The sequence below is a fragment of the Puma concolor genome, chromosome B1, assembly GCF_028749965.1.
Source record: "Puma concolor isolate L17-30 chromosome B1, mPumCon1.1.hap2, whole genome shotgun sequence".
Taxonomy (NCBI): Eukaryota; Metazoa; Chordata; class Mammalia; order Carnivora; family Felidae; genus Puma; species Puma concolor.
In genome coordinates this window covers 46,050,990-46,063,328 of record NC_141670.1, presented here as the reverse complement: position 1 = coordinate 46,063,328, position 12,339 = coordinate 46,050,990, and the positions used below count along the sequence as shown (strand labels likewise).

At 44.9% G+C, this 12,339-nt stretch overlaps 1 protein-coding gene across 1 annotated transcript in view; it reads left to right on the top strand.

The window, feature by feature from the left end:
* The window catches only part of KCNU1 (potassium calcium-activated channel subfamily U member 1), a 149,109-nt gene that overhangs the window by 129,874 nt on the left and 6,896 nt on the right, over positions 1-12,339 (top strand). Inside the window, exons 23-24 of the mRNA XM_086703723.1 lie at positions 2,319-2,390; positions 5,075-5,214. Coding sequence (XP_086559849.1) covers positions 2,319-2,390; positions 5,075-5,214 — 212 coding nt within the window. The remainder of the gene's footprint in view (positions 1-2,318; positions 2,391-5,074; positions 5,215-12,339) is intronic.

Here is a 12,339-nt window from a genome sequence, read left to right as displayed (position 1 = left end):
GCCACCCTGCCACCCTTCCACCCAGAGGTCATCCGACAATGCCTAGAGACAGTTTTGGTTGTCCCAACTTGATGGGATACTATTGGCATCTAGTGAGTAGAGGTCAGAGATGCTAGTAGACATCCTATAATGCACAGGACAGCCCCGCATGATTTAAAATAATAATAATAACAAAAAACTTTTTGGCCCCAAATGTCAATAGTACCAATCAGAAACCTTGCCCTAGCATATCTGGTGAGACTCTTGTGGGATAAGCAGGCTTTTCCACATCTTCGCAGTCATGATAAACTTATATGTGAAGGCCATCGAGGACTACCAAGGCTATTCCATACAGTGATTCACCAAGGGATGTTGGGAGTTGGGGACAGCAGAGTGAGGACTTTCTTAAGGATCCATAAGAACGCCAGGCCTCCTGGACATTTCTGTGGGAAACTTTAGGTTTTCCAGTGACGTTCTAATTATTGCCCTGTCACATCACAGGGAGAGCAGGTTGGCAAACCTAGGTATTGAACTAAATAATCTGTGGCATAATCTAAACATATAATGGTAATTAAGTCTGACAACTTAATATGCTACTGAAATTTAAATGTACAGTAGTAATCTACAATTAAGCAATCTTTTATAATAGCACCCTGCCAGACTGGAAGATTTCAGGTATAATACTGTGTACTATTACATAGCAAAAATATTGACAATTAGTGAAATATATCCAGGCTATGATCTGACACATACTCAAATTAACCATTGCTCTACAAGACAAGAGGGAGTTAAGGCAGAAATTCAGTTGCTGTCCTTCAGCTGGTGTCCAAATCAGTTATTTCAACTGATAAGCATGTGTGTGCACCTAGTAAGAACATTTGAGATCGAAGCCTCTGACTATATGTACTTAATTCACAGATTTGATAGGACCGTGGTAAAATCCTGATTGCTCTATAGTTTCCACTGCTCACAGCAGCCAGAGGGATCTTTTATAAATTTTTTTTTTTTCAACGTTTATTTATTTTTGGGACAGAGAGAGACAGAGCATGAACGGGGGAGGGGCAGAGAGAGAGGGAGACACAGAATCGGAAACAGGCTCCAGGCTCTGAGCCATCAGCCCAGAGCCCGACGCGGGGCTCGAACTCCCGGACCGCGAGATCGTGACCTGGCTGAAGTCGGACGCCCAACCGACTGCGCCACCCAGGCGCCCCATAAATATTTAACAGATAATGTCAGTTCCCTACTTTAAACCCTATAATGGTGACCCATGACAATTATAGGAAAATCACACAGGGTTTTGGAGGCCAATTGGGAGTTTGAATTTTCTCCTACTTCATCTTATTTATACTGACTCTTTCCTGCTTTGTATCCCTTATCCAATTCCCTCTGCCTGGGTGGCTGTTCCCTATCCCTCAGGACTCCATTCCAACATCCAAGAGACCTCTCTTCAAACCCTATCAAAGCATCACTTCTGATGAGATCATTGTGCGTGTGTTTCTTTTCTAAGTGGACCCCAGCTTCCCATCTCTCTCTTCCCTTTTCATCCTTTACATTTTTTTAGTGTGGCTCGGAGACCGGAACTCTGGTGTTCAGCTGGGTTTTGAACCTTCCTGTTGTTCCCTGCAAGGTAGCACTGTGTTTCAGGCTGGTGCCATGCATTGCTGTGTTTTGGAGTTGAGGCCCACAGAGGAAGTGAGTCGAGGCTCACCTCCTAACACAGGAGGGAAATCTGTCTGTAAACTGAAAGCAAAGCTCAGAGGCCCCAAGTCACATCCTGCCCATCTTTAAGGAAGTCCCAAAGGATTTAGGATTGAGTCAAGCCAACCAGAGATGGGAGGCAGCCAGTTCTGCTAAAGAAGAAAGAAGACATGAGCATTGCCTCATGGGCACCCGGGTACCCAGAGAATATCTCAAAGAAGCCAAGAGCACTAGGAGCCAGAAACTAGTGGTAGTATCTCCAGAAGCACTGGTGGGGAAGCACCACCATTTATTCATGGTTCCCTAAAAGTTCTGCAAGCAAATGGATGTGGATTGAGGCACAGCCTGTCTGAGCCATTACCCAGCACTAGCACTCCATGCAGAATAATCATATTTTACTTTGTCATCAATAAGCAACGACTGGGAGAGCTTCACTTTTTTGTAGTTCATTTGAAATGCCATTTAAAACACACACCACTTCTCAAAAGGAAATGCTGAGGAGGCCCCAATTTTCTTTCCCTTAACTTTGTTAAGATAAAGCATCGGGTAACATGGCATGCATTTACATCCTTGCCAAGTCTTAAAAGCCACTTTGTTTGCATTTATCAATCTCTTTTCTTTGTTGTGTGTGTTCACAAAAGGGACTTCAGAGTGTTTCACCGGATTTCCTGAGAAACCAAAATTCCGAAGAATCCCCATCCTCACTGAACTGAGTAAGTTGTGTTTCAAGGATAAAATTCAAGGGAGAAATCTTTGTGATCTAAGAATCCACAGTCAAAGGACAGAAGAATCAGAATGGGGCCCAGACAAACATTAAGTGTTTGGACATTACATTGGGCTTTTACACAGCTGGTGACATCATCAAGCAGAGCCTGTTGTTTCTGGGTGTCAGGGTGCAGGAATAGCATCTGCCTTCTCCTTTTGTTCAGTGACCAGGAGGAGATCAGCCACTGACTCAGTCTGTTTGGAGGAAATCTTTTGTGGGAGGGACCACGGATTTGAAGACTTCTAGGAAGGATCTCCCAATACTCACTTACCTACCCATCATGGGACTTTAAATCAGGCATCTTCCTTTCCTGTAGTGACACCGGGGCTAGGATACCAGGGTGATGCAAATGAGGCACTTGGGGTACAGATTTTAAGGATGTGTCTGCTCCTGGGGTTCTTAAATTTTGTGTCCCAGGTACCTCCCTTGGGTCATCTGAATCCTGGCTCTGAGTGATGCTCTTCTAAAATGAAAATACTTCATGCAGAAACACCAGAATAAGCTGTTATCTCTCACCAACACCATATGGAAAATGCACATACATGAGACTTTCCTGGATGTGAGGAGCTCTGAGGGTGGGAAGAGTAGGGAAGGCAGCGAAGGTTCCTGTGCATTTGGGGATACATTTTTAAGACAACAGGGGACACACTGGGATTTAATAATAGCAATAATTGATGATAAAAGGGGAAGATACGAAAGAGGGGCATGGTGTCTTTAGCACAGATTAGAACCTGAAGCTGTCAACTGCAGTTTTTACTTACATTTTATTTTTCTACCCTTTTGAGCCATCTTCAACCCAAGGCGTAGATACACTAAGGACATTGATTAGAAGACTGTGATGTAAGTTGGAGTGGTTAGGAGAGGACCAGCAAGGTTTTCCCTGGCCCCAAAGTACATCTGGTCACCATCCAGGGACTTACAGCTTTGTTGAACTAAAGACTTTCTGGCATCAGGTAGCCCTTGTCAAATTAGTATAACAAATCACCTGTCAGCTCCCTCAGTTTTTTGTTCTTTGGCTGGCTGGAAAAGGTCAAAATGACATGAGAGCTGCAGGCCTGACTGTCAGCACTTTGGTACAGAATGTCCAGTGGCATACAGGAAAATGGCTAGGAAAGCAGAGGCCAGTAGTTTAAGAAGACACAGCGAGATTTGGACAAGGGCTCCTGGAGGATGTGTGTGTGTGTCCAGGGTTAGAATGCAAGGAGAAAAAAGTGTATGTGCATAAGAAAGGTGGGTAGATATTAGTCAGACATTGCTCATCTTTTATAAAACCATGGAGTGATTTGAAGAATTAAGGAATAATCCAGTCTTAGTTAGGAAAGTATTCTGCATTGTATGCCCAGGAAGTTTGGTTTGATCTGTAATGTGACTGTCAAGAACTGTGAAGGATGTAAGTAAGACCTTATGTTACTTGCAAACCATTAAGTTGACCTGCCTCAGTTTCATGGATACTGGAAGAAGACACAAGACCCCTGGGACAGAGATAAAGAACAGTTTATTACTCAAAGCAGTGGCAATAGCCAGAGTACCATCAATTTTGTGCTGCTTGCCCAAAGCCTCATTCCCACAGGGTGACATGACAAGGGCCAAATAATACCTGTACGAACAATGGATTGCTTTGTAGGAAAGAAACCATGGGCTTTGGGAACCAGAATCTTTTATAACAGGCAGTAAGCTTGATTCCCTTTGCTCTGGTGGGAGATATTATCTCTGTCATCCAAAGCTATTTGGTCTTCAAACATTTTTGAAACAATAATCTTGGAACAACGGCAATCAGTGCTTCTGTTTGTACTCCCAACTATGACCAGTTGCATTTCCTTCAGAGGCTTCCTACAGGGATCTGAGTTGCAGCTGGGGCAAGTATAGACATGCTAGTAGATAATTTGGCCACTTCTACAGGGGCCCCAATTAGGAGGATTCTCTAAGCCCTATTACTCAAAGTATAGTCCATGAATCAGCAGCTGGAAGCTAGAAGCTTGTTGGACACCTAGAATCCCGTTCTTACCCCCAGACTTAGTGAATCATAATCTGTGTTATAACAAGATCCCCAGGCGATTCATGTGCACATTAAATTTTGAGTGTTACTGCTTTAGCTTATCCTGGACCCAGATAACTCTAAAAACCCAAGTGAATACCAAGGTATCTATGATGTAGTGTTATGAAAAATGCCTTTAATTGAGGTGATCATATGTTCCCATTTATGCCTGTTGTCCCAGTGCAGTTATTGAGAGTGCCCCTTTTTACTTCCAAAAGTGTCCTGCTTTGAAAGGTAAATTATATAAAGGTGACATTGGAGGCATTTGTTTGGAGGAACTGGGTCAAGGATATACCCTTGATGATGAAGGTACCCAAGACGGATACATGTCTTTAGGGGAGGAAGATGCTTGGAAAGAAAAAAAAAATTATATCTATATCTATATCTAATCTATATATATATATATAATATATATATAATATATATTAGATATATTAGATATTAGATATACAAAAGTAAGGGCAGATCCCACATTGGCCCCAGAGTAGACATCAGATCCTTTGATCAATGGTCACCCCTTGGCCTGCTTTGTATGGCAGTCTCATATTCTTAAGCTTGTCTGCCTGCCTTTCTTTTTTTCCTTCTTTGCTTTGCAGAAAATCCTTCCAATATCCACTATATTGAACAGCTGAGTGGACTGGATGAATCATTCTCAGGAACAAACCTGCATCTCAGCACATCCTTTTCCACTGGCACCGTCTTTTCTGGCAGCTTCTTGGATTCCCTCCTGGCCACAGTAAGTGCAGCTGAGCTGAACCTGTGAACCAAGCCCCTTGCAGAGGGTAGAAAGGATGGTTAGGGCTTAGAGAATTGATGAGAATTCCTCACAATTCTGAGTTCTCTTGGAATTTCACAAAAAATCTTGTTCAGATACATTATTTCATCTTTTTTCACAACTACCTGGCAACGGGAGCCAAATGTTCACATTTTCAAAATTACAAATGTCTTCTGGCCCTTAGAACGAGACCACTTGGTACCAGGAAGAATGAGCACCTAAAGAGGAGGGTACCTACCTTTGAGCTTCAAGTGCATCTTGGCAGACCAAGCTGTGGTGTCAGAACTTATGAGATACTCCTTTCTCCTCTCTCTAAAATATCTTCAACAGCCTATGCAGGACTCAGCCATAAAGGGACAGGGGGACTAGGAAAAAAAGCTTTGGCCTTTGGCGATATGAGTTTTGTTCAGAGCTATGTTGACTCTCCCTCCATGTCACCCCTCTCCTGGGGTGCTTTGTTTTGTTTTGTTTTGTTAATGTTTATTTATTTTTGAGAGAGAGACAGTGGGAGAGGGGCAGGAAGAGAGAGGGAGAGATAGAATCCCAAGCAGCCCCAATGCTGCCAGTGCAGAGCCCGATGCAGGGCTCAGACCCACAAACCGTGAGAACAGGACGTGAGGAGAAATCAGGAGTTGGATGTTCAAAGGACTGAGCCACCCGGGTGCCTCCTGGGCACCTGACTATGTGGTTGGTCTTCAGCTCTCAATACTTCTTTAGCTTCTGGGGCGCCTGGGTGGCGCAGTCGGTTAAGCGTCCGACTTCAGCCAGGTCACGATCTCGCGGTCCGTGAATTCGAGCCCCGCGTCAGGCTCTGGGCTGATGGCTCGGAGCCTGGAGCCTGTTTCCGATTCTGTGTCTCCCTCTCTCTCTGCCCCTCCCCCGTTCATGCTCTGTCTCTCTCTGTCCCAAAAATAAATAAACGTTGAAAAAGAAAAATTTAAAAAAAAAAAATACTTCTTTAGCTTCTGAGCATGTCCCTTGCCTCCGCTCCAGCATTTCCATAAGTAGAATTAAATGCACTGTGAGAAAACCTACTCTATGCAGGGCACACTGTTCTAGGTGCCAGGGGTACAACAGTGATGAAACAAAAGTCTGTGTGCCCACGTAGAGCTTAGGGTAGTGGAGGAGATTAATGTAAACATGATAGCCGCGCCTGGGTGGCTCAGTCACTTAAGTGTCCAACTCTTGGTTTCGGCTCAGGTCGTGATCTCACGGTTCATGAGTTTCAGCCCCACATCGAGCTCTGTGTTGACAGTGCAGAGCCTGCTTGGGATTCTGTCTCTCTCCCTCTCTCTCTGCTCCTCCGCCACTTGTGCTCTCTCAAAATAAGTAAATAAAACTTAAAACAAAACAAAACCAAACACGAACCTGAAAAATAAGGGCCATATGTGGCATGTCAGATATAAGGGCTAAGGCAATGTGAGATAAGAAATGTGAGGGTTAGGAAAGGAGTTGCAAGTTTCAATGGCGCGGCCAGAGAAGGAAGGCAGCACTGACGTCGAGGCATGCAAGGCCAGCTCTGGGGAAGAAGGGAGTTGGTGTCATTCTGATCTTGGGAGAAGAAACACTGCAGGCAGAGAGGAGAAGGGAAAAGGCAGTGAGGTGCAAGTGCTCTTATGTCCAGGGAGTTGGACTAAAACACAAAATCTGTACGTCACCATTTGTGAACGACTGCAAGAACCCCTCCACAGGAAACCTGGCTGCCTCACAGACTCCTCCCCAGAGTTTCCAAGGGAAGGGCTGCGGAGCGGCTGAATACCAGTGTATAGACGCACAGGGCTCTGAAGCCAGTTTGATAGACTTGCAGCCTTCTGTAATTCCGTGTGGAAAGGGCATCATTCCTGAATTGTGCAGGTGCCTCAAAGGCACAGATTGCACTTTTTAGGGGAGCATGGCTAGGCCATAGGCACTGCCCTCATGGCAGCAGGGGATTATGTTGCCTTGGCCTCTGCTTCCCTAAGGCTTGTGGGGAAGGGGTGTCATAAATCCCATCCGGTTCTCAGAGAGAGAAAACTATGTCAGTGATAGCTTAACATTAAACAAGTTGGTAGACTATGAATTTCCCAAAGGGTTAGGCAGCATTCAGCCTTGACTGAGCCAGGGGCCCAGTCAGGTGACCTTGCTGGGAAGATGGCTCTGTCAGAGAAAGGGTTTTATCACTGTCTGTCATTGATATGTCAGTTCCCTTGCCGGTAATTAATGACTTGAAGTGTCAGGCAGGAGGTGACTTTGGATGAACTGGACCGTCTGCAGGATACATTTTCAATGGGGTTAAGGTCCCAGGTCTCTTCAGAGATCCCTAGATGACAGGCACCTTCGTGCCTTAAATTCAACTGGAGCCTTAATTAAACTCCACTGGCCCACAGCAGCAGGAACAAAGTCACAGACTCTGCTTAGAACTAGTGGGAAGAACGGGATGGGCAGAGAAGGGCTAAGAGAATAGAAATAAAAACAAATGAACATACAACGTAAGCCAGCATAGGAAACACAAACTCGGTCATGAGAGCCAGCAGCTGGGCCTCTTACCACTTACCACAGGACCTGTGACCTCACTGAGAAGTACCACCTCCTCCCAGGCTACCTTCAGGTATTGCACCATTGGGCTTCTCAGTGGGAAAGGACAAGTTCATCCTCCTGGAAAAGGAAATAAGCTATGTAAGAACTCAGGAGTCTTTTCTGAGGCCCTACAGTGAAGTCTGTGGAAGAGAAAAAGCCACACAACTGAGTCACATGAGGTCACAAGCCACACTGGACCCTCACTTTGTCTGCAAGGACAGGGGTGTCTGAGTGGCTCAGTTGGTTAAGCATCCCACTTCGGCTCAGGACATGATGTCACGGTTCGTGGGTTCAAGCCCTGCGTCGGGCTGTGTGCTGACAGCTCAGAGCCTGGAGCCTGCTTCAGATTCTCTGTCTCCCTCTCTCTCTGTCCCTCCCCTGCTCGCACTCTGTCTCTCTTTCTTTCTCTCTCTCAAAACTAAATAAAAGTTAAAAAATAAAATTAAAAAGACTAGCACTTGGTCAACAGAACATAGGGTGAGCATAGCAATGGAACTTTTATGTCAAAGGGGCTGGCTTGGGTCTTGACCCTCTGCATATCTACCTAGTGACCTTCTGCCCCAGCTCTTGAATCCTTAATGATGTACAACACAAAAAAATGAACACACTTTAATACTATTTAGAGCTCCAGCCCCAAATCTCTGGCCACGAGGAGGTGAACTAGACCTTTGAAAATAATCAGGTAACTGCCCACCCTTGTCTCCTTTGCCCTGACGTCTGGTGCTGCAGGGTCCACCTGGCTTTCTAAGGGTGGGGGTGACTTCCCATTGTCTAGCCACATAGAAAGAAAGAGGCCACAGGTCAGACCTGAGCCTCCAAGTCTATCGTCTCCCCTCTTCTGAGTACCATTTGATGTTGGCTGGCCTCCTGACCTGACCCTTGGTCTTGCGGAAATGAGAGCAGTGGCCTCGGAATATGTTCGTCACCGCTCTGCTTTATTCTCCATTCTTATCAGAGCATCTTCTTACTCAGAGGCGGGGGAGAAAGGCAAGGATCTTGGTCTCTCCTTAAAGTTAGGATGGCAGTTGCAAGCTCCGTCCGTGGCTATCACTCCCTCTAACCCATCCCCACGGCAGGTGCCACGAATGGTCAGTTTCTTTGCCTGCAGATCACACCTGCGGCTCTTTCTCAGCACAGACCTCGTGGCAACTTCTTCGAATAAGTTCTGTTGTTAGGGTAATATTAGGAATCAGAGCAATAACTGTGATAGGAATAATAATAACATCTCTGAAGCACTTACTTTGGGTCAAGGTCTTTGCTAAGCGCATTACCTGCAATACCATGTTGAATTCTTCTTTCAACCCAATTAGGAGAATATAATTATGAGCCTCATTTTACAGATAAAGAGTCTGAGGCTTAGAGGGATACATAAAGTGCCAAAGTCACAGCACTTACAGATGACAAGCTGGTTTTCAAACCCTACTTTCTGTGATTCCAGAGTCAGACCTTGCTGTCAGAGTCCTGTCCTTCCAGAAATCTTTGTGATTATGAGTAGCCTTCCAGTGCATTGACTTTCAAGTTTTGCCAAAAGGGATCTGCCTTCCAGCGTGCTCAGGAGCTGCTGAGCACACAAGCAGCGAGGGGGTCCCCCTGGGCACACTCACCCCATCAGGGCACCCCCACACACCTGTACCCCTCCCCCCAGTCAGAACAACTCAGCTTTCATCTGCACTGTGTGTGAGGCTCTGCCTCCAATTTGATTCAAAGGAGGATTTCTGGAAGGTCACTCCTAGAAGTTAGAATATGGGACCCATAGAGAGAGGCGTGAAATGGAAGGAGCAGAATCCCATCCGCTGTTCTGAGACAAGATATCCAGTTTCCGGCCCTGAGTCCTGTGTGAGGGACAGGGGTCCACCATCCCACCCCATTTAGCATGTGCCTTTTGCCTCATAATGCCCCTTCCCAAGAAACACCTTCTAAGCGGTTCTTTGGACCTGCTGCCCAGCTCAGGGCACCAAGAGATCTGTTTCCTGCTGCTGCATGGTCAGAGGTCACAAGTCAGAGCTTGTTCCCCTGATGCCCATACTACCCAGAAGGGCAAAGGGGAAAACAGATGCATTCAGAACAGATTCCCCTCAGGACACGCCGCACCCGTGTCTGAAATGAGATTAGATCACCAGTCTGGACTTCTCCACCTTTTCCTCTGCCCTCCCTTAATAAACACAAAGGAATGAAGGTGTGGGTCCCAAGGATGGAACAAAACCTGAATAACGTGCTATGAAGTCGTCACTGCTTATACTGAAGTTTTGTTTTGGATTTCGTGTCCTTTTTCATTCTATCCCCTGATACACCGGTGATTTTTTTTTTTCCAACGTAAAATAATAGTGCTTCCCTCCAAATCGGGCACAGCTGACACTACGGCTTCAAGTTGCCTCTGGTATACTACTGTAAACTGCCCCAGATGGGAAAACAGTCCGGTGAAACATAATTCACATTCACATTTAATCCTCTCTCAGCTCAATACTGTAAAAAAAATATGAATGTGGAGGGGCACCTGGGTAGCTCAGTCAGTTGAGTGTCCAACTCTTGGTTTCTGCTCAGGTCATGACCTCACGGTTCATGAGTTCAAGCCCCACATCAGGCTCTGCGCTGACAGTGCGGAAGCCTGCTTGGGATTGTCTCTCTCCCTCTCTCTCTCTCTCTCTGCCCCTCACCCCTGCACATGCACGCTCATGCTCTTTCTCTCTCTCCCCACCCCCCTCAAAATAAATAAATAAACTTTAAAAAAATATATGGAGAGACACTCAGATCCATAAGCAGGACTCCTGTATGGCTTTATAACAATTGGACTTCAGAACTGGACATGAACGTAGGCAGCAATTTCCTTACTTGTAAGAAAATTGCGGCTCACAGAAAGTATGTGACTCCCTTAAGGTCCCTCTGCTGGTTACTTGCAGTTTCCCTACCATGTAGCCTCATTTTCAATTAGAAATATTTGATAAGAATGGTTGGTCTTACAGCCTTTGGAGATGGATTTTCAGAATAAAAAGCAGCAAGGAGCTAGGGTGTTACTATCTATGTTATTAGGAAATGTTGTAGGTTATGAGACAGACCTCAAGCTTCATTGTAGCTAAAAGTGAAGACACTTTGGGCCTCAACATTTTCTAACGCTGCAAGTCCAAATTCTGCTAAATCTGATTATATCAGAAACACTACCCAAGTTTAAAATATGTGAAGCACATTTCAACTTTCATATTTTCTTGAGAAAGAAAAAAAAGAAAGGAGGAAGGAAGGGAGGGAGGTGAGGGGGGCGGGGAAGAGGCCAATAGGAGAGAACCCAGGATAATAAGAATACTAGATGAGCTCTCAGAATAAGGGTGACATGTAAATCCCATTATTTTCCCCAACATAGAATTGCAATCCTTTTGAAGTCAAAACTGAAGAAATGACATATTCAACAGCTAAGCCTCTCTCTGTTAAATATGCAAAGCACATGTTTCCCGAGAGCCCTTGACACCAGAACAACCCTAGAATTTAGACCTTTGCTTTCATCAGTGGAGAATTATTCTAACAGCATTATGTTTGATCACTGTACACTATGGCCAGTTGTTCTTAAACGGATTGTGGCTCAACCTGGATTTACGTCCCCTGTTCACCCCTGGATTTCAGTGAGCCAATTCTGGAAGCTCCCTTCTAGGTGGTAGCAACATGGAACAAAGAAGAAATGTAAGGAGAAGACCGTCAGTCAGGGGATCCCCTCAGGACATTTGAAGTCATCTTTTAGTCTGAAAACTACTTTAGAACTTATTTTCCTTTTATTCTCTCTTAAATCATATAGCTTGTATTATTTCCTAGGCCCTCTTGTCCCAATGGCCTCTACGTTTTGCTAGAAATATTTGTTTATTTGTTAAAAATCAACAGCCAATTGCAGTCAATATTCGTACAGCTTTGAACACCTGCTTTGTTCAATGCACCCCTGACAACATGAATGTTAAGTAGACAAAGTCTGTCCTCAGAAAGAGCACATCATTTAAGGAAATGTTGCCCAGAGTGATCTGAGCACCAACCAGTGGCAGAACCACTAGAGGTGGCCTTTAAATTTCTGATTCTCACTCCTGTCCATAAATTCTGATCCAGTAAATCTTGGATTCCAGAAACCCACACTCATGAATATCCTTCCAGGTGATCCAGATACATGAGAACCAATGTTGAAGAGAACAGAACTTAATAATGTGTGCAGTAGATCTATTTCATCCCACAAACAATATTCAAAGGTGGTATTATCATGTCAACTGTAAAGGTTATGGAACTGGTTTCTGAGAAGGAGCACGTGAATTTTCCAAAAGTATTCAGCTAGAACAAACCAGTCCAAGATTCAAAGTCAAGTATGTTTCAGAAAAACTACCAACCTTAAAATACAGAAAGATGAAATGAAGCAAAAGCCAGTGGCTGTGGGATCACAAAGAAAGGAAAACTTCATTCTGATGAAGAGATCCCCAAGTTGATGAGCGATCAGATGTTCTAAAGCAAAGGCATGAAGGAGTAAACATGTAGCTTCAGCAACAGACTATTGAGCACTGGAGGGCACCA